General features: G+C 39.7%; 1 protein-coding gene across 2 annotated transcripts in view; it reads right to left on the reverse strand.

The window, feature by feature from the left end:
* Positions 1-23,858, reverse strand: part of LOC111875017 (retinal guanylyl cyclase 2) — a 220,966-nt gene that overhangs the window by 87,734 nt on the left and 109,374 nt on the right. For both annotated transcript variants that reach the window (XM_033755687.1, XM_033755686.1), the window contains exons 2-3: positions 20,126-21,674; positions 6,478-6,641 (exon numbers count right to left, since the gene is read on the reverse strand). In XM_033755687.1, coding sequence (XP_033611578.1) covers positions 6,478-6,641; positions 20,126-20,393 — 432 coding nt within the window. In that variant the 5' untranslated portion in view covers positions 20,394-21,674. The remainder of the gene's footprint in view (positions 1-6,477; positions 6,642-20,125; positions 21,675-23,858) is intronic.

The raw sequence follows: 23,858 nt of genomic DNA on the forward strand, positions 1-23,858 counted from the left end.
TTGGGCAAGTAACAGGAAACAGATGAAGATAACTGATTACTGTACTCGTATCTAGGTACAGTAAGGCACAACAATTGATGTAATCTACTGTAATTTGGTGAGTAGGCCTACCTTTAATATACAGTATTAGTGCGGTGTGTATTGTCAGTGAAAAGCGCTGTAATATGTCTTTGATATTACACATTTGGGCAATTCCACGTTAATGTTACGTTAGTCTGTACTTAACTACGTATTTCACTAAAAAATGCAACATTTTAACTCGGTTTTTGGTAGATTTTTACGTGACTAACATAAGGCTACTGTGGAAGTGCCCATTTCGGTTACAACGACAATCGTTTATAACGACACTATTTTTAGGTCCCTTTGATGACGTTATAACCAAGTTCTACTGTAATTTATCTGAAATGTAATGCTGACAGGGCTAGAGAGTATATCATTAGCCTGCTACTAATAGTTGTCCCGAACCAGTTGAATCCAGTCCTGAAATTCATACCCCATTTTACTAAGATCCAATTTAATTATATTATCCTGCAAAACGTTCCATTTCCTTCAGGCTTTCGGCCTAAAATGTTGTATACACATCTCACCTCATTTCAAATTAAAGCTGTGCACATATTCAGATATGAGCTCATTTTATGTAGCACAATTTGAGTTGGAGAATCATGAATGGAGAGAGCAAATGAGACACATACTCCATTGTAGCGCATAAAGCTGTTGCTATGCAACGACCGCGAGATGGGTGTATATACTAGGGCTATTTCTGGGCAACGGCTCGGTAGACACTTTCCCGTTGCTAGGCAGCAGATTGTTAATAATGCAACAGTTGAAATACAACAATAGAAGAGCTGTGTTTCTACGTGTTCCGTACCGAGATGTTATAAGCATGGGACAAAGTCTATCGATAGTTCTGTACGGGAGTCTGTGAAGAGTTGACTTGATCGTGTGAAGCTGAAGAATCTCCACTGTTAGAAGCCGTTGCCACAGAAAGGCTTGTGAATATATGTACAAGAGGCTGGAAAAAGCTTAGCAGGTACTGTGGGGATTTGTGAATAGTGGAGATTAGCAGTGGTACAGTAACTACTTGTACTTACGAGTCGTGTGTATAAGTGGTCCATAAATCCAACATCCAGTCCAAAAACCCGTCTACAGTCACAGCCCACTCACGCTGCGTGACAGTATGTTGAACGATAATGTTAAAAGACATTTTAAAGAAAGGGGTTGGTAAGGTTTGTACTGAATTAAAATGGGTAAATTTAGGGTCTAGCGACGGTGTTTCGTGAATATGGCAACGAAATTTTAGTGCGCGTAATAGGTGGGAAACTTCTTGACCAACTGGTCAACTTTCGGCTTCGCAAGGCATAATTTTCTGCACGTGGGTGGTTAGTTATGGAACAAAATATTGCTTTTAAGTTCGTAAATTGCTGCAAGGGTATGAATATTGAGTGATAAGATTACTTGTACAAGAATATTTTCGCTTTTAAGAGTTGTAATTAAATCACAATATTATAAAAAGTCACTACCCAAGACCCGGAAACGGTAGGTAATGTAGACAGCTCACCAGCGAGTAAAGGAATAAAATTCAATTTAATTAAAGTACCCTTCAATGTTCATTAAAATTTAATACGAAAGAAGGAAGGTAGAAAGGAAACTGTAATTTCAGAAATGAGAGGCCCAACATTAGAGTATGACACAACAAGGAAGTTGTCAACTTGGAGCGTACTAATGGGAATTCAATATCCTTGGGACCTGTTCGTCCTTACGAAGTGGAAGTTAGAATTGGTCAAATTTACTTAGAGAGGTTATTGAAGTGCAAAGAAAATCTCATCCCTTACATTAAGAATCTCTTTTTGATATAAAATATTAGATATATGTATTGTGTATAATAATTCAAGAATATTATTTTAAGTCATGGTCCTTCTAACCCGTAGCGACAATAAAACAATGTTATTTGCAAGGATATGCAGCTTGAAGTTAAACTATTGTCTACCAAACAGCCCTTCGGAAATTACTAGAATGTATCTCAGATATTAAATGTGGGAAATTTCGGTATAAAGCGTGGTCAACACATTAAATACTTAGGTCCTTGAACAGATAATACTAATTAACTAGTCACGTCCCTCTTGCAGGATAGTTCTAGAAATGATGACTCTACTGTTTTCATGGACTCCTAAATTTCATTATAGCGTTCACAATATTCCGCCATGGATTCTTTAAAATGAATCATTTGAACGCAGCCCAACCCCTCATATCCTGTTGCTTTAAGATTTTTTTAATGTAATCTGAGAGTTACGCTCCTATATATTCCCATTTCCTGAAAATTTAAACAGATATTTTGTACGCATTTCCAAGTCCCACATTCGTGCTGAATGCCTCTCCCATTCAGCTCTTCTTGAAGATAAGTAACTGGTTTAAAGGGCCGCACCATAGCTCAAGCGGTTAGTCGCTGGCTTCCCACCGCGGCAGCCCGGGTTCGATCCCGGGTTTGGTCAAGTGGGATTTGTGGTGGATAAAGTGGCATTGGAGCAGGTCACGGTAGCCGAGCGGTCTAAGGCACGCACTGTCTTCGCTCGCTCGGAAGCCGGGATCGTGGGTTCGAATCTCACTCAGCGCATGGATTTTGTGTGCGTCTTTTTGTGTTTGTCTATAGGTAGAGGCCTTGTGACGAGCTGATCACTCGCCCAAGGAGTCCTACCGAATGTGTAAGATCTAGAAAAACCGAAGTGAAGGGAGTTCATGGAGATAAGCCTAGGCCCACTGGGGCTGTAGTGATAAGGAAAAAAAAAGTGGCATTGGGGCAGGTGTCCTCCGAGTACTTCGGTTTCCCTTGCCACTCTTCATTCTACCAATTACTCCACAATCACCCTCACCTATCATCTAGGGCTGGTACAATAGGCCAGAAGTGGCCGCAGTGCAAGGGACTTAGTCCCACCCCACTAGCAGTAAAGAGAAACTGGTGTGCAGAATAATTGTTACGTATTTTTTTCCCCTTTGGCGCTACAGCCCCAATTCGGGCCTTGGCCTACCACCATGAAACTCTCCGTTTCACTTCTGTTTACTAGATCATATTCATTCGGTAGGACTCCTTGGGCGGGTGATCAGCTCGTCGCAAGGCCTCTCTACCTGTACACAAACACAGAAAAACGCACATACACACACAAACACCAAGCATCCATGCCCTGAGTGGGACTCGAATCGACGATTCCGGCTTCCAAGCGAGCGAAGACAGTGCATTCCTTAGGCCGCTCGGCTACAGTGACCGGCATTGTTATGTATTAGGAAATTAATTTAGCACTTTCGAGCAATAACGAAGATTATACATGGGATTATATGGAATAGGAGAATGCAGATAATATTTATTTAATAATTTATTTATTATTGTATTAGGAGCAGGGATAGCACAGTCGGTATAGCGACTGGCTACGGGCTGGATGGCCGAGGGTTTGGATTTCGAGTCCCGATTGTTGCAAGATTTTTCTTTTCTTCACGTCATCCAGACCAACTTTGGGGCCCACCCAGCTTCCTGTCCAATGGACACTGGGCGCTTTTCCCCAGAGATAAAGCAGCTGGAGCGCGAAGCTGTCCACTCAACTCCAAATAGTGGATATATGCATCCTCTCCCCCATACGACTTCATGGCGTGGTGCTCAATCAGTTAAGCAAAGTGACAAATGTACATTTTTGCTTTTATTGCCGTGAAGATCACTGAAATTCATCGGGAAATTATTTCTATGTATCTTCATCCTGCACACCCTTTCATATATCCACCTCATATACAAATGTTGTATGTTAAAACAGGGAACTAAATTACATATTCAGTTTCCAGCTATCTAGAGCTTCTATCTATGCAGGTTTGTAAAAACCTACGCACATAAAATGACGAAAACTGCTTCTTGGAAATGGAATAGTGTAGTCGGTATAGCGACTGGCTACGGGTTGGACAACGGAGGGTTCTGAGTTCGTCCCGGTAGGGTCAAATATTTTCTCTTCTCCACGTCAGCCAGACCGGCCATGGGACCCACCGAGCCTCCTATCCAATGGGTACCGGGAGCATTTTCCCCGGGGGTAAAGCGGCCGGGGTGTGAAGCTGGCCACTCACCTCCAACTAGTGCCGAGGTCAAGAAAACATGTATCTATACATCCACTCCCGAACAGGCCTTCATGGCGTAGTGCTTAATTAGTTAAGGACAGGGACAAATTTACCTCTATGTATACGCGTATATCCTAATCTGGGTAAAAGACCAAGTTTCACTTAAAATAAACTGTACTGAGGTCACGAAATTGCTTATTTCTTTCGGCTATCTTATGAATATACATATTCCCATTGACAAATTTAGTATTTTTTCAGCATAGAGACAAGTATAGCAATCTTCTTATGCATTGAAGTAGTGGACAAAGATGGGTTTCTTTATTGTAAGATTCTAACAGATTCTAGCAACAGTACCTAGAACGAAGCGGAAGGGAGTGAAAAACAGAGCGCGCTACCTAAACGCATTTTATAGGGTACGTAAATTAAAGGTGTGCAGTTGTATTAAGTTTCGGGGCAAAACTCCTGACACTAAATCAAAGAGAAGGAGCCGTATTGAAATCAGCACACAATAAGATTTAGAGTAGAAGCTTAGGACTAATTAGACGAATCGGATGAGATTCAGAGTAAATGAATACATTAGGTGGCGTGCTGGAAAAAATGTTGCGATTGTATGGGTATATGACCGAAGACGAATTTGAAACAACGAATTCAACCTACACGCAACTGAAAACATGAAAGGCTGAGACAAAAGCGGCGTGGTTAGAAAATATGTAAGACATTTTCAAGGAACGAATATGAAAATTTGGAACTAGAATGAGAGATCTCTGAGAAACACGGGAATGGCGAGTGGATGGATCTTGGAACCTCCCAGGTAGACGAAGAAAACTTTTCATAATTACAAGAGAATATTTAAAAAATATGAGAAACGCTCCTAAAATCCAAGTTCTTCACAAAATAAATTATGCTGAAATAACGAAATTGATTAATTACTTAATATAAGAGTCTTATATATATACAGAACGATGTACATTCTATTTATAAAAAAGGAAATTGCGACACCTCTTCAATATGTTTCTAATGACCAGTGTTCTATTTATAGTATTGGGGCCATATAGTATTACTGGCTTGATGCATGGGAAGACTACCAAGCAACGTAATAGCGCGGGACTGTGAATACTGAACGTATATTCAATGGTTGCCACGCCACGAAACTTCATTGGAAATAGATCGCCTTTGCTCAATAAAACCGGTTGCTATTGCGAAGCACTCAGACAACGTAAACTGGGAAGGTGGTGAAAATGGTTCAATATTATGTAACACAGATGGAAGGAAGAAAAATATTGTCGGTTGTTATGAAGTACGCGGAGGCGGAACACATAAGACAGGAAAATCCAAGAACATGTCTAGACCAGAGATGATGCATAATTTCATAATGACAGAGGGGGTGTGTGTCGTGATGTATTTTTATTCAAAGTCTCTGTAGATTTTTGACATTCCAAATCGAGCGTTTTAGTCTCAGAAATCCAATAATACTTCGGAATTATTCCATTCCATTTTATTTTCAACTATACATTGAATATGTAAAATGTCTAGAATTTCTAAGCAACCAATACACGGCTGGAATTATGAAGAGAACAAAGACACTGACAGACTACCATTAACCAAGCTTAGTGCCGAGCAATCCTGGCTAGACGTGCTTCAAAGGAACCAATTTTTCCTTATCTCTTTGAGATATTTCTCGAACAATCCTGAGCCTGCGGGACCCACCTCAGTTAAAAAGTATCTGTTTATCCTTAAACTTCCTCCCTTAAAGGAATTCAAGCAAGAAGTTATGTGAAAAACGTGCGACGTGTTCTTTATTTTTTCAAAAATAAACAGGCCATTGCATGCTTTATTATAAATCATCAGTTACATAATTTATTGTCCTATTTATTTTGTATATTATATTACCTAAAATGCCTTTATAGAAGTTTACGAAATGTTCTCAAAATTCTGCATCGGCGTGTTATCAGTCTCAGCGTAAAATGTTAATCATTCTAATGTAAGAAAGTCAACCGATGTTTCGTAAGAGCCTATCACTCCATCTTCAGTGTTGAAGAATAAGCCAAGCAAGAAACCAGCATGAAGAAATTATCAGGGCTCTGTTTGCTTCCTGATTGACTTTCGATGGACTACACGAAGATATATAATAATCATACAAAGTTTATAATTATTTGCGATGATGATCAGTCTGAATAAGCGATCTCCGAGCCGGATTTGATCCCGAGAACTCCGGAATAAAAAGCAAGAATATTACCCACTCGAAAATGTGTTTCTGACTCTTAATAATTAAAGTCTGAAATTGAAAAGTAGTTTTCTTCGTGTAATTCCAAGAATTTTAGCCAGAGGTCACGACGTTGAGTATAGTTCAATTTCCCCTGCGGCAGTACACGTCACTACAAATATGTTTACCTGCGGACAGCTCCAGGTAATGAAGGACTTGGTCCTGTGGGTTGCCAGTTTCGCCACCGTCTCGCACAGCACGGGATCCACCGAGCCAATCAGGGCCGTTGTGCTGCGATCAGTAAGCGCTTCCAGCAATGCGGTCAGCCCGCCGAGCATGTCTGTACACACGACTGAAACAAACACAGCGATGTAGACAGCAAGGCGCGTGGCACTGGGTCGAGCGGACGTCGATGGCTGGCTGTAATCCTATCTGCGGCACGGATGGTTCCTGAGAAATTCTAATGCGCTTTTTGAACTGTGCATAATATATAGCGCCGAATGGTGGGGTGGCTTTATAAGGGATGGATTAGGTAGGGACGTGGCCTGTTTTAAATCACTATTATACACTTAACGAGAAAGAGCGAAGGATGTGACGAAAAACCTCACTCACAATGGCCAGTCCCTTGGTCAAGAACTTTTTGCAGTTTAGCAAACAAATTGGTGTAGAAGTACTACACTCTGTATACTTTTGAGAATGTTATGGAATCAAAGTTTTGTATGCACTTTCCTTCTCTCCCATATGTAAAACAGGCTCATGTCGTTTCATTCACTTTTACTTGACAATAATATTTGGCCAGAATAAAATTATGTAGATATTTCGCGATTTCGTTATCAAACATCCTCAGTCCATGCACTCACTTTAATATCAGGGGCCAAGTTTCACACCCACACAAAATAGCAGATGGAATTGTATTTTCGTATATTTTAATTTTTACTTTTATAGACAGCAGAGAGGATGAAAAATAATTCTAGTAGATACCATAGGGCTCTGACGATGGTGTATAACACACAGAGTTTCTGGGTTTTCGGCCTTGGTCCGAGGAAGAACGTTATTTAGAATCCAGAAGATGGACTAGTCCGAAAACCCAGTATCTCTATAAATAATTCTGAAATTAATGGAAGCATAAATCCCCCTAATTCAATCTGCTTTTAAATTCTTCATGAATGCAATCTTGTTTTAATTTCTTAATGGCTTCATATGAATTTGAATGTTTAAGGAGAACGCATGTGAACTGTGAACACAACACAGACTGTTCTTCTCCTAGATTCGTTGCACTAATTGGCTGTGGGTTCATTCATCTACTGTTAGTGACAGCAAACTGGACTATTTCACTTCATCAAAATTCACTGCTGTTTATGACGTGTTAATCAAATTTCAAACAGTTCCTCTAAGGAGTAGCAGCCGTGTGGGAAAGTCTTACCGATCAAAGTGAGCTTGCGGCCATGTCTGTCATCCACAGTTCGAACACTGTAATCGTGAGTTTGAAACTCACTCGGGGCATGGATGCATGCCTCAACTTTACTGTGATTTTACTGTCGTGTGAAGGCACAGGTCTCGCGGTGGACCTACCCTCTGTCCAAGAAGTCCCACAAATCCATAAAAGTAAGATTTGGAAACATAGAAAACGGGTGGACTTGGACCACACTGATCTGTAGTGAACCAGTAGAAGAACAAGTTAGCAATTAGAATAATGGCTCCATATTTCGAATACTTGAGGCAGGATATTTTTCTTTTTTGTTAGAATCGTGAACCATTAGTACTTTGTTACATTCAGATACATTAATATGTCTAGTATGATAATTAGTACTTATTACGATTTCAAATGCAGCATGCTCTTGTCTTAAAAATAATAAAATCTAAAAAGATGTATAGGAAAGATCTGCGAAAATGGTAACCAAATATCTGATAGGAGTGGTTAATTATTTCGGATAGGTAACATGATCTTTTCAAGAAATGTGACTTACAAAAGGAACCATAATAAAATGAAATGAATAAGAGAAGATTTGCTGTACGTGCAAAATTATTACTTCTTATAAAGATGGAACTTTCTTATTTGAAAAATATTAGCTACATGAATATGTGCAAAATAATCATATAGTTCTCAGCAGTCAACATCAAGTCATGTCCTTATATAAGGTAAACAATTACGAGTCACATCTCAAATTCGGCTGCCTATTGCAAAAGTAAGTCTTTGAGGAAACCTATTTTCTTGTCTTTTATAGCCTGCAATACATTTCTTACGTAATCTACGATCCATTCTTTTGTTTTGTTGTCAGCCACCTAAGGTTGAATAAAAATACTAAGACTATATAAAATAAAGTTCCTAATTTCGGATGCTCGAAAATCGTAACCACGTTCATAAGTAGTTAGGTAACCCAGTACTATCTAAACATGGTAGCAAATGGGGAACCGGAGCTTTTGGAAGCGACGGAAAAACATGATATACATGTTATAATTTAAATAATTAAGTTAATATAGACAATGTGTAAGTTGGACTGACGTATGCGTTCGAAACCTTAGCCCTGTAAGCGAAAATGTTAAATCAGAATTAGCAGAAACACGTATACTATTGGTAAATCAACACTTCTGCTTCAAAGTTCCACCCGCCATTGCTGAGTAATTACTTGGATATGAAGTGTTAGGTCCAGTACCCAACACCGCATTGTTGTCCTTTCTTCCTGAGAAACCACGCTCTCCCTTCTTGGGCACTTATCCGAAATACTCGAATGGTGACTTCACCTTATCGATCGGGCGGAGGAGTCGTTAAAACACGATCAACTGTCCCTAGTGAGAGTACGCAATCAATTTTTCCACTAGCTGTAAAATTCCACTTCTTGCTTAATTCCAAAAGAGTCCTCAATAAAAATGCTTCCCATGAAGGAGATTAAAGTAGAGGGCTCATAGAAACGCCCGAAACTCCGTACCTAACCTAACACTTCGATTTGCGATATGATAGTTATACTTGCGGAGGTAGAGTATCATGATAGCAGGAATAATGACGAATAAATTACTATATAATTAATGGGATAATAACAACGTTATTGTGGCCGCAAAAACAGCAGGAGTTGCCAGATCTGCGTATAGAATTCCCTGACCTGGTGAGCAACCATCATTTGTTCGAGAAGAACTCTCCTCCAAGGTATGAGCTGCTAGCAAGTGTCATGTAACTTCGAACAAGGCCAAGAGTAACCTTGAATGCGCAGAAGAAAAATTTTAGACAAGGGTGTGGGTTCGAGGGTCGGTGAAAGTGAAAGAACGAGCGTTAAGAAACTCCTCCCACCACAAGATATGAGCGGGATTTGACTAGGAATGCGGGGCCTTGTTCGAAGTTACGTGACACTGTCTATATAACGCTCTAGACTTCGGTTTGGGAGGGTTGCTTGTGTCGGCAACTGCTCGCTTCGGCTCTCAGTCAGGAAATCTCTTTACCGTGACTGGGTTTGACGTGATTACCCTCAGTTCCTCTTGATAAATGTAGGAATAGTACCTCAACTTGTCCCTGAATTCTTTCTTCAAAATCCTTTCCAATTCATCCATCATCAATTATTCTATAATATGACGCTGTATAGTCTATATACTTACAGCCTTCTAAAATAAACCAGTAAATCTATTCAGTGCACGGCAGCCGAATTCGAAGGGTCAACATTGACAACACCAAACCCAGCCATTGGACACAAGCCTCAACCATTTCCACTCACCCTCTACCTCACAATCTGCCGCAAAAAGATTTATCTTAGTATTATGCGGAGGTACGCGGTAGCGTAGTTGGTTGAGGCATTATAATACGAACCGGAATGTGGCGGGTTCGATTCTCTATGAGGTCATTAGATTTTTTATTTATCTAAACCTTCCAGCCGCACTATGGCCCTGGGATCGACTCAGCCTCTAAGAGAAATGAGTACCAGGAATCTTCCTGGGGTGTAAATGGCGGCCGGCGCGTAAGGCCAGCAACCTCACCGCCATTTGTGAGCCGATTTTCTAGAAAATGTGGGAGTCTCGAATGGGCCTCCACGGCCTGTCACAGGGATAGCTTTATTTTTTATCCTCATAACTCCTCGGCCTTCTAAGTCGTCATATTTCATAAGCTTTTCCATGAAAATTCCCTATACAAATAAGTATTATCCCTCTCCGGGCTACATTTACCTCCCTCATATCCTTTAATATTTCGTAGTAGTTGGTAAACTACACAGGATGCAATTATAATTGTTCCGAATTTCATAAATATTCATTTACCCATCATCCATCACCATATTACAAATCTCAAGGGATGTCTGCTCATTGGGATGGCGATGGACTGACAAATGGCCAGACGAAGCCGGAACAATTATTCATTGGACATGTGCTAGACTGTGAATAGGCTATAACTATAGAAATATGGTGATCGATTTGAGGAATTCATGTGAAATATCTGAATAAATTTTATTTTGGTATTTTTAGTTAAGATAATGAATTATTCTCAAAAGAGACTGAATATTTATGGAGATAAAGCCCGTGGACTTACGTGACATTGTAATTATATATTTCCTCTACTCACTGAATTTTAAGACCACACAGAGAAACTCTGAATCGAGTTAACACATGTTAATTCTGTTGAATATGACGAGCAATTCAACATTAACAAAGGAGTAAAGGTGTGCCTGGCCGTTATCACCTCAGCACATCTACGACATACGAGATGACAATGTCTGTAAGGCTAACACCCCTTACTCGTGACCTGTCACGTTACACCATTATGCAATTAATCAACTGCTGGCAAGTGAATCAATCAGCGCCGTTAACACCAGTAACTCTCTCACATCATGGATAATAGCCACTAGCTCTTATCTACAGATCCAGTTAGGACCGTCTTGCTAGGTACCTACGAGAGTAAGAGTAAGAATAAGAGAACCTCTTGCCAACCTGGCAGGGTGCCGTCAGGCGCAGGAGGAAGTAAACTGTTCCCAGATAGAAGAACTGAATAAGCAGTCGATATTGGATGGTCCTCCACCTTAGAGTTGCGCAGGCAACTAACAATTTCTCACACTAAAGATAATAGCATATTAGGAAATTCTATACTGATCCCCTATTTTTTACAGATTGGCAAAATTTAAGGACCGAATACATCTTAAATAAATAGGTTATGATACCATGGACTAGTTTAAGTTGGCTCAGGTTATAGTCCAGTAGCGATTTTTGTTAACGTTATAACGGACTTTCAGATTACATAATCTCCTTGGCAAGCTCGGTGACTAATATGTTCGTGGTAAGTGTCCGCTAATTATGTCCGATTTTAACTAAAATTAGAATGGAATCTCACAACAACTCTTCATTATCCAATTTAAGAAAAGATCTGTCCAACGACGCAAGCGATGATACTGTGTCACAGACAGACGGACAGATTCAGGAGATGCTTTTTGTATTTTGTAAGGAACGACTGGTAACAGTATCGATCACGAATCGATAGCTGCAAAGTCTAGGACTTGTGCTGCCATCTGCAACTCGAAGACTAGGAACTTGCATGTGCATCATGTTCGTTTTTGATGTGTTTAAATTGTCATGTGTAGATAGGAACCTTGGGATAGGCCCTACGACTCCCTACTTTGTATAAGGTTCATTGTTTCATAAATTAATTTTTGAACTGGAAGAGGGCAGAGGCCCTAGACCGCAATGGCCGAAGAAGAGGAATAATATAGGAACAACAATAGCAAAGACAATAAGTATGATAATAAAGGACTCATTAAGTCATTCATTAAATTTATGGTGTGACATCTTCTTTGAAAACTTCATATAGTTCCAGGAATTCTATGCTTTGATAGATCCTAGAGGTTAATTTTCGTATTTATATAAGCCTACAATTTGGGCTCTGTTATGAACCAGATAAATGCACTATAAATTCGTTATCATTATTTCTCTGAAATCTAGTTTAATATTATCCTTTCATTTATGATTAGTTCTGCTAAGTTATCTCTTCCTTTGAGGATTTTCAGGTAAAGTAAGAGGCCTGTATGTATTTCAAGTTTTCCCATGCGTTGTACGTGTTCTGCATATTTCGTCACACTTTCGTCATTCGACCTTTTAATACGAGGCGCAGAGTTGGCTCACGATATTTTTCCTGAAAAGCGTCAGGAACACAGAGATAAATCATGTGAATAAGAAATGTATACAGTTGGGTAAATAATTGCATTAAATCATAATAAGCCTATCCTACATTTGCTAACCAAATAAAAAATTAAATAAGAGTTACATTCCCATAGAGTTTTAGAATTCTGTGTATAAATATGCCATGAATATATTATAATTTCGTTTCTGCATAAGTTTTTTTTTTCCTTGGCACTACAGCTTCAGTGGGCCTAGGCCTACCTCCATGAACTTCTCCGTTCACTTCGGTTTTTCTAGATCTTACACATTCGGTAGGACTCCTTGGGCGGCTGATCAGCTCGTCGCAAGGCCTCTACCTGTACACAAACACATAAAAACGCACACACACAAACTAAACATCTATGCCCTGAGTGGAATTCGAACCCATGATCCCGGTTTCCAAGCGAGCGAAGACAGTACATGCCTTAGACCGCTCGGCTACCGTGACCGGCTCGGCATAAGTTTACTGACGAAAATATACTTTTTATTTTATTATAGAGGGTGATCTAATTGACTTATTTTATTTTAACTGGTTAGACAACTTTCAGGTGATCACAGTAACCGCGGAGTCTAAGACATGAACCGTCTTCGTCCGCTGGAACACTTTGATCGTGGGTTCGAATCCAACTCGAGGCATGGATGTCTGTGTGAGTTTTGCTCTGTGGTTGTGTTGTTCTGCATGTAGGTAGCGGCCTCCCAACTGCTGATCCCCCGTCCAAGAAATCCTAAAGACTGTCTATGGAGTAAGAAACTGAAAAAGCGGTCAAGGTCCAGAGGCTGTAGAGCGGTAAAGAGAGAGAGACAGACAAATTTGATTGAGATGGTAAGATGATCGTCGTGAATGGTGGATAAGAAGAGAGGGGGAAGATGTTGTCGTGAACTTTTCGAAGTAATATTCAGGTGTTTGCCCAGAGAGAGTGACTAGAATCTCTGAGAACCGGAGGAAGGGCGGCTGGCGGCAACGAGGGAATATACCGTACGTACGTGCGGGCCACTGCAGAATACAAATTTGGAGTGCCACCGCTGTGCCCGCTCATTGCTTTATCGAGAGTGAAAAATGATTGATACAAAACCTGAAAAACAAACATCTTTAAGCATCGTTTATAAAATTACAACAATAGAGTTGAGCCAGTTGCACTGTTGTTCCGTTTTATCCTTGTCTCCGACACAGAATTTAGAATATATTTTTTTTTCATGTAGAGATTTCATACCACAGTGTAGCTAACTTCTTGAAATTAAAGAGTTTTATGTACTCCGATATAAGGCGTGTAATCCGTTCAAAGTCAGCCGACGTTTCGGAGTAACATTTCGCCTCCATCTTCAGGTTCGAAAAATAAGCCACGTAAGAAACTAGCATGAATCAGGGAGGAGGTGAAAGTTCTGTTTCGTTCCGAAACGTCGGTTAATTTTCAACGCACTGAATGACGTTATATCCCAGAGGATAGGACTCTTCACGATCACAACTGTGAGACCCTCAGTCCTTAAAACTGACACAACACGTAAAGACACAGATACAAAACCGTGCTCCAGAATGGGACGTGAAAGCGAAGTTTCAATGTTCAAGTGGTCTCACACAGAATGCGCCTTTGACTGCGCCGCCATGCTGATCAGTCACATAAGTAGTTTCTTATAAATTTCACGCAGAAAACTCTTATATAAGCCCTGTGCTATAGACCTACTGAATGGACCTACTAATTATGAATGGATCTAAATCTATTCATACATCAAATTTTAATGTTGGATGAACAAGTGACACTCAAATTCTAACAGCCTTCATATTTCCAGAAGAGTTACGTGATGTTTCAATGACGTGACAATTTGGTGGATGTCGCATTTACGAGAGGACTGCAAGCGAAATATTAGGGGCGATAAAGACTTGTAAGTGGGATCGCGATTGTTAGCAGGGAATTAAGGGCAATATTGCGACGCCTTTCGAAATTTATGGATCGACAGACTAACACCTATTAAAGGAAGGAGACAGAAGACACGCGCTTTATCTGTTTAGGACGTTAAATGTCAGACTGCCATAAACAAAGTCTGAACGATATATGCCATACAAAGTCCACTCGAACGCGAACTGAAACTGAACACATGAATATTAGGCTTGAATTCTGGGATCTTGAGTTCGAATCCCACTCAAGGCATTGATGTTTGCTTGTGCGTTTATTCTTTATCTGTGTTGTCTTGTGTGTAAGTAGAGGATTTGAGACGGGCTGATCGCTCGTCCGAGGAGTCCTACCGTCTGTGTAATAAAGATTACGAAACTGAAGAAGAGGGTAGGGCCCAACAAAAGGCTGTAGAGCCATTTATGTATGAATATATAAAATGCATAAAAAAGAGGACCATACTGCGACAAGAACATGAGACTTGAAATTTTCACGGTTGAGGTTAGCTACGAGTATGTTTCAGAGCGACTTGCTCCCTCCATCTTGAGTGTAGAAGCACTTCTGTCCTCAAGAGGTTCATAATAACAGCATTTCCGAAACCAGTCTCTCACTGTACATCAGTGTTCATGATCACTTCTTCAGAGAGTATCTAGTTAAGGTTGATGTTAATGTCTTCAGTTTTCAGTCTGCGCACTTAAGAGGAAATTGAATAAGTCCTCTGTAGTGAACTCCGTTTCACTGAGGGTAAATGGAAACATGAGGCGGCAGCGAGGGTTCATGAACACAGAAGTAAGGCCTGAAGGGGACATGAAAAGAGGCTTGCATATTATCATAGTAGGCGAAATAGAAATTAAATGTTACACATTGGGAAACTGATGGCAGAAAATATAACTAACTTCCAGCATCAGTTCGAGAGAAGGGATGAACACTTCGGTCCTCATATTAATTGTGAGAATTGAAGTTTCTTTCTCTTGCCTTTAATTTTATGGCGTTCTCAGTATCTACATTACACGGCGTCGAATTTTTGGATGGCTGATGAAAATACATGGGAAAGAATTTGGGAGAGAGCAGTCCTGGCTTCGGCAATGAAGGACTGTTGGAAATTACGAGAAACCTCAATCAGGATTTCCGGTGCCTGGATTGAGATTCGAATCGGACTCCTTTAGAATTCACATTTAGAAAATCCTACTGCTACATCAGCTTGGTCAGATTAAATTTCATATGTTACTGCTGATCAGTAGATGTAAAGAGAATCTGGGAAGCCAAACGATTCCTTATTAATTCATCGACACTATCTTAACTGTCTCGGTTTAAAAAGGGTAAAGCTATCCCTGTAACAGGCCTTGGAGGCCCATATGGTTGTGAGACGTCAAGGCTCTCACATTATCTAGAAAATCGGCTCACAGATGGCGGTAGATTATCAGCCCTGCGCCTCGGCCGCGTTTCACCCCCAAGGAAAAATTCTGGTACTCATTTTTGTTAGAGGCTGAGTCGACTACAGGGCCATAGTGCGGCTGGAAGGTTTAGGTCAATTAAAAAAATCCACCCCATCGGGACTAGAACCCGTGACCTTCCAGCTTGTAGCACAGTGCCTCAACCAAATACACTACCGCGTGCCACCGACTGTCTCGGTTATGTATCATCAGACGTGATGATCTGTTGATGATGAACTGGACAGGGTGACTATAGAAGAGAGCGGACGTGCTCTGTTTGAATGAACTGGGCCCGTCTGCGTTGGTTGGCCGGTTATGTAAGCTTGAAGCCCACGAGATTAATGTGCAATATATACGTTCAAATTGGATTTCGTGTTTCTACGGGTCTTTCTGAAAACGCTACAGTATTAATTGCAGTTCCCCATGTCGTGTTGATGCATGAGCCCCTGCCAGAATAGTCATCATTGTTCCCGTTCCATGACATGCTCATCATTTGAACGAACTTTAGCGCTGGCGTCGATTTACAACTCTGTATGGTTTCGACTTCCCATTTCATTGTGAAACGGAATCAAAGTGCTTCTCCTGATTTCAAGCTTTTGCATAGGTAAATGTATCGTTGTCATGTTATTCGAATTCTATGCATCGCCTCTCTATATATCTATACATAGTCGTATCTTGTTTTAAAGCATGTATTGTGTTCATTTACATTAGTTCAGCTGACAGGTTTAAGTAATACTTGAGCGAGATTAGGTTCGCTTCTTAAAGAAGAATAAGCTTGATTGTGCTATCACATATGGAGCCGTCTACAGAGAAATAATATTTGTGAATGTCAACAAAGACAAATCGATACTAATGTGTCACCATTCGTTTATTATGCAAAGATTTTCCGTCGCATGTTTCGACCTTCAAGAGGTCATCATCAAGCGTACTTATAAGAATTCAGTATTAGATCTTGAATTGCGTTCTAATATGGAACCACATTTGTTTCATTTTTGATAGTGAATACTATGCTTTTTGTTAAATATAATAATAAATACACACTAAGAACTCTAACAAAACAGTTTTTAATTTTCTTTTTTATATATTAAAACTGATAACTTTTTATATAGTTTGGATTTTAAAATTACATAATTATAAATGTAGTTTTGTCTTTGAAAGTAAAGATTTTATTTTGTCTTCCAGTTATCTAATTACCTACCCTAGTTACACTTGAGCTATAGAGTTGGTTATAAGACGTATAAGGGGTGGGCCTTCTTGGCCCTTGCACCGCGACCACAGTGATCTATTGTGCCTTAGTTATAAGATAATCTTAAAATTAGGAGTAGCTTTTGGGGTCATCAAGTTTTGTCGTTGTCGTAGATTGATAAGTATTACGTGGTATGTTAGGTGCATGTTTAGGTCCACTTAGCTTCAGGTACCAGGGTTTTAACTAGGGTTTCAGTTTTCAGCACACTCGTGCTGTACACATATACTGACATCATTGTCTCTGTAATGCTATACCGTCATCATCAGGGGCAACTTTGAATCTGATATCAGTTTATGGGTCGGCGTTCATTTTCCGTTACATGTGGCCTCTTCTCTTCTATTCTACCGTGAAACGTAATCGACGAGGAATACTTCGATTCTGATGCGTCTGTAGGCACTTAATTGGCTTAAAATCTGCAATATTAAATTCATCTAGTGAATTTGTTCCTGAATGTATCTTACTGTTCCTCGTATATTAGTTAATTTCAGGTTCCGCTGCTTTGCAGGCCTTACATGGCATAGATTTGGTAAATAAAGGTAAAGGTATTCCTGTAACAGGTCATGGAAGCCAATGGGGTTGCCAGACGTCGAGGCTCCCACATTTTATACACAATCATCTCACAGATGGCGATGAGGTTGTCAGCCTTACGCGCCAGCCGCTCTTTACTCCCAGGTAGATTCATGGTACTCATTTCTGCTAGAGGCTGAGTCGACCTCAGGGCCATAGTGTGGCTGGAATTATTAGGCCAATCGAAAATTTCAATGACTTCATAGGGAATCTAACCCGCGACTTTTGGCTTGTAGCGTAGTGCCTCAGTCAATTACGCTATCGCGTGCCTCCTCATATCATCTTCTAGTATATGTTAAATATTTAGCTTTCACATGCAATAGAAGCATGGGCTTCCGCCATTTTTACAGTCGCCATTGTGGCCGAGACACGTCACATGTTGGTTGTCAGAGCCTATTTTGGTGCAAGCCTCGGATTACACTTCGTTCTGTACGCTTTGTTCACTGCGGTTTCAGGTTCTCAATTTTATTCTGTAATAACTGGTATAAAAGAAACACTCGGTCCTCCAAAGCGTCTGCACATGTAAAGGCATCAATAAAGTAATCTCGTTACTCCGTTCCTCCACGTGTGTCTTAAGATCAGTATTCGATACTTTATGTTATGTTAATTTAGATCAGTTCAGACAGGGTTTCAGTGACCTGAGCTTAGACTAGATTATTTGATTAAGTTGTGATAGTTTTGACGGAACTGGTCGATGTACATGCGCATATAAGACTTTCCAAGCACTTTAAATTTTTCGTTATAGGGACATAATTTGTGACTTCAGATACAAGTAATTCCATATCTGAAGATGTAATGTTATAGTATAAAGTTTAATGTTATGTATTATGTGGTGATTTTATCATTCTGAAGATGTAATGAGTACGCAACAAAAATTATATCAAAATTAGCAAAATGGGGAAATATTACGATCCATTGCGGATCTGTTTGAAGTTTTGGTATTAAGTTTTAAAATGCCTCTGCTTATTTATAGTTCAGTCGAAAGTCGAATGACAACATTATATCAGATTAACTGGCTCTAACCACTCAGTCTCAATCTGGTGTCTCATTCGTTGGATTTAAGTTTGTTACCAAACCACTTCAGTTTTATCTGTGGGGAGGTTCATGTCATTCAGTTGCATTCCATTGTCTCGAGGTTAATAATATGGACCATCATTTATAATAATAATTTCCTCTTCCGGAAATAAATCCTATTTTCCGCAGATTTCTCCCTTGTTACACGTTTCAGTGTAAATTGAAATACCAAAAACCTGCTGCAGAGTTTTAAAAATGATATATAATAGAGGGTATTACAGAAAATTTAATACACATGTAGACCAAAGCTAGAATATTTTGTATAAATTTAGAAATGAGCTTTAATTAAAGTGGAGCCCATGCCTGAAATTAAATAAACATACAATTATGGTCCTGTGGACTGTAACACCTCTTATTTTGGTAGATATACAACATCAACTTCTAGTAAGAAAGTACTGTCGTCATTTTCTACCCTGAAGAATAAGGAACAGTTTGCTCCAAAGCGTTGCTACCTATATACTAAAAATTATTTTTTTTTAAATTCGCTTAGTAGGGGGTGGAGTCAAACTGGGTCCACTGGGCACGGCGGCCACTGATTGGCCTATTGTACCTGCCCGAGTGATTATGATGATGGAGAATTTTGTGGGATTGAGATTTGCAGGGATAAAACCCGCCCCAGCGCCACTTCGTCCACCAAAAATCCCACTTGACCAGACCCCGGGATCGAACCCGGGCCGCCGCGGTGGGAAGCCAGCGACTAACCGCTTGAGCTATGGCGCCGCCGACCTATATACTAACTACAATGGCATATATTAGAAGGCAATAAACTTATCAGTCGGCAACATGAGAAACTCATATCTCACAAACACACGGACGTTTACACTGATATATTGGGTTTCTGGACTTTATCCATCGTCCTAGTTTTTAAGATAACAATCACTGCGTCCAGTGATTAAGGCTAGCTCTTTCTAACGGACCCAACAGAATAGGTGTTCCCCTTTTCCTTCACCTGAGGACGGAAACAAATCCAGTTTCCGAAACGTCGTGTTTTTTGTTATCTTAAAATCTAGGACGATGGATAAAGTCCAGAAACCCAATATATCAGTGTGTTATACACCATCGTCAGAATCCTATAGTAACTACACGGACGTTTATAACGACCTCGACTTTCTGTCTATAAAAGTAAGGAATATTGGATACGCCATAAAGTCTGTCTGCCGCATGGTTATCTATGTAAATACATAAGTGGTTCCGATTATGCTCCTGTTATTGCAGAGGAATAGAAATTCAGAAAGTTCTCAAGAACAGGCGATTAGACTAGAGCGGAAAGCTTAATGCAGTTTGAATAACTCGTAATTTCCAAATGTGTTCTACGAGGTGTTACACGATTTGCTGGTGTTCCAGAGTCGCATTGCTGCATATGAAAACCATTATTCAAAACTAAACCACAGATGTGCTGCATTAATTCAGAGATTATTTTTATTGTTTTTCAGTAAATATGTACGACATATAAAATATCTGCTTCAAGTAACATTTTTATTAAACTTGCTTTGATCAATAAAACACCTACCTGACTTCGAGAGTATATCCAGTTGTACGGGGTCACTGTCATCCACCGAAGCGATGTATTGGGCAGCGAGCCCCTCCAATCTTGTGACGTTCACTTGGGGCTGAAGGCACAGCTCTCGCAGAAACAGCACCGCGCGGGAACCGGACGCTCTGTTTACGGCACTCCTTTGCTCCTTCATCATGAAGACTTCCGCAGTCACCAGAATAAGTAGGCCGGCCACAAGCACAAGGAGACAGTACCACAATCTGGTGACGTCACGAAGTGCCATGGAGTGGCGGCGTGGAGCCTCACTCAGAGCGTTTCGTTGCTGTAAGGTTGACTGGCTGCCTTCTTCCTCTTCATCTCGAGATTTATGGCGCGGTCGCAAAATGGCGTGAGAACTTATAGTTTCTTGATTCTTCCACTTCCTATTTATATATTTATTTACGTTTTTCTACAAAATTGTTATCCTAAATAAATTGCATTTGACGTTTGCACACTCATCGCTGCATTAGAATACATTTATTTGTTTAAATTCGAAGTACAGATCGCGGATTAGAGAAATGCTTGATTCATGTCCATAAATATTAAACACTTGACACGGTCAACAGGATTCTGTGTACATTTCACGGCATGAAAAAGCATGAATTTCATGTATGCTTCGGTTTATAGGGGTTGAAAATTAGAACTCGGTTTCATATGCTCAATTAAATAATTTCCATCAATTTAATTTCTTTGTATTATAATAACGAGTGCTGTGAGTCTAAATTACTGATTTTTTTTTTTTTCATTTTACAGAAAGTTTTATTGCTTTCTTACACCTGACATAGAATCTGATTGACTAGTAGAAGTTTATGTGTGTCTGATATGGATTAAATTCTCCAAAATTTCTCTTATATGAATGTCAAACTTTCGTAAAGAAATGTTAGTTTGGATGAAGTTTGTACCTGGGAGTGTCTTACCTTCCTTCGATATAATTTATTTTACATAGCACAAGTTACTTCTCAGAACTTATTTCATAGAAGACTTGAATATCGTTTCTGTGTGAAAGTCTTCGCTTTAAATAAACTTAACCTGGCACAAAAGACAAACACGTTTCCGTAGTGCAAATTTCAACTTCATTGAATAAAGACAGGGGAAGGAAGTCTTTAGATCTGAGGTTTACAAGTACACTGCAAACTTCTAGAAATTTCCTAAGCCACGAACGGAGTGTATTCATATGCACACGCTCTTCTTTCGAATTACGAGATGTGACGAATCGGCTTAGAAGCTTATAAAGTGAGGAACGTCATAAAATTCGTCAAGTAAAGTAGAAAATTGATTTCAGCTTCACTGGTCTCTGTCGGCTGACGTGTCAGTCCGTGTAGACGCTTACGATAAATGAAAAGAGAAATTAAAAAAAGAAAGTTTCTGTGATTCGTTTCAGCTTTTTAGAAAGGAAAACCTAAATCAACCAAGTTGTCGCACGCTGTTCCTTTCTGTCATAAATTATATGTTCTTTACGTGGACTTGAAGTTATGAGGAAATTTCAAAGCACTGAAGTTCACGATGGCGTCTGAACGTTCTTTTCCTGAAAAGAAGAAACAAGAGAGATAAATAGATGCGTCGAAAATTATGATTTATACTTACAGTAGATAAACAAAAACGTAATTGGACAGAAAACTATATACAGTCTCATGAACAACATGTGGAAAACTCCAGAGAAGCCCTCACTGTAACTCTTCTGTCCTGATTCCTTATTTCATGCATACACTACCTGTTTACTACTATTAGAAACCCCAACTTTCCTTTTGTTATGGAGGCATAATTTGTCATCACTAGTCTCCACGCTACAGAGCTGAATCCAATCAAAATCATCAAAGCAAAGCAAGTGTATTTCTGTTATTTCCGTCTATCTGCAAGCAGGAGTCCCCAAATTACATGAATAGTATGGAAGAAATCAGTATGATATATAGCAAGTGTCACGTAACTTCTGCGCATTCAAGGTTACTCTTGGCCTTGTTCGAAGTTACGTGACACTTGCTATACCCGTATTTTGTTCAACTGTTCTGTTTTCGTTGGTTAGGTTCGTTTTAAGGGACAGATCTGCACTAACTTATACCTACATCTTATAGAACTTTTAACAGACTGAAACTTGATACACGACGCCTAATTCTACCGGTAAGATTATTATTCATCCATATTCGAGTTATCGTTTTATTTCAAGACCTAAATAAATAGTTGCGTGTAATAGAGTCCTATGCTAGGTTTCATACGACACTTTATTTAGAAAAAAACGTTGCCATTTGTAAGCTTAATTAAATTAAATTTTTCTTATCATCCTTTTCACTTAGGGTTTAAATACATGTTATGTACACCAATTCATTCATTCATTCATTCATTCATTCATTCATTCATTCATTCATTCATCCATCAATGGTTCTACAGCCCTTTGTTGGGCCCTGGTATCTTCTTCAGTTTCGTAATCTTTTTTATAGAGACGATTGGACTCCTTGGAGGAGTTATCAGCCCGTCACAAGGCCGCTACCTGCACACAGCACAACACGGACACAGAATGAACGCATACACAGATATCCATGCCTTGAGTGGGATTTGAACCCATGATCCCAGCATTCGAGCGATCGAAGACAGTTCATGCCTTAGACCGCAAGGCCACTGTGACCGGAATGTATGTCTCATCACTAAGGGAATAGTCCCTGAATAAAATGTACAGATTTCCATATGATATCACAACTATAAAAGAGTTTATAAAGCTGATTTCTAGGAAGCCACTAGTAGTTAATGATACATATTTCGAGTGAGCCATCAAATGTAAGGTCCAACCCCTTCTATAGCTCTTTTGTAATGTTACTGATATAAATGCAGATGTCGCGATTCAACCCAAACACTCGGATGTGTTTGTGGGGTTCTTAGGACGGGTAAGAAGCAGGCTTACATAATACTTAGCCGCCTGTACAAAGCTAACTAGTGTGCAGTGGGGATTAGTGGCTTAAAATCTGCATTCTCTCTTTTTAAAAATAAAATAAGATTTCTACTTAATTTGTCTTCAGTCCAAACAAAACTTTTCAGGGTCTGGAGAAAATACTCTGAGTAGTACAGAATTGAATTCTTCTCTGAACCACAGAGTCCAGACCGTTTCTGGAACCCACCCAGCCTCCTATCAAACAGGGTCCCGAGGCTCTTTATACGGGGGTAAAGCGGCCGTAGCGTGTCGAGGTCAAAATAGATAGGCCTGTACCTCCACTCCCCCATACACCTTCATGGCAAAGTGTTTACTTAATTAGGCACACGGACAATTTTACCTTAAACAGGCATAATAATAACCTGGCAGCATTTAGTAGGAATATAGACATAAACTGGACCACGAGGAGCCCTGTGTTCATTTATATTTATTTAACAATAGTGACTCTCGCTAATATAATTTAGTGCATTTTAAGATTATAAGTGATTACGAGGGCCCGGATTTTGATGATACGTCATCTTTTTTTCCTTGTATCCTATTCGATACCCGTAAATACATAAATCCCGGAGATGAGCTGCTGGTTACAGAAATATAAATTTTTAGGTCATTTTTCGTAATTTTTAAGTTTTTAGGTCATTTTTTCGGTTTGGGGGTAATTTTTTGGTAAACTTTTGGACTTTTAAGGTTTTTTTTGTCATTTTAGCCATTTTAGGGAATATTTCTTCATATGTAAGATTTGAGGCTTTCACGGCGGTGACTATGAAGAAAGTAGTCTTCTGGGATTTGGCACCG

The sequence above is a fragment of the Cryptotermes secundus genome, unplaced genomic scaffold, assembly GCF_002891405.2.
Source record: "Cryptotermes secundus unplaced genomic scaffold, Csec_1.0 scaffold973, whole genome shotgun sequence".
Classification (NCBI taxonomy): domain Eukaryota; kingdom Metazoa; phylum Arthropoda; class Insecta; order Blattodea; family Kalotermitidae; genus Cryptotermes; species Cryptotermes secundus.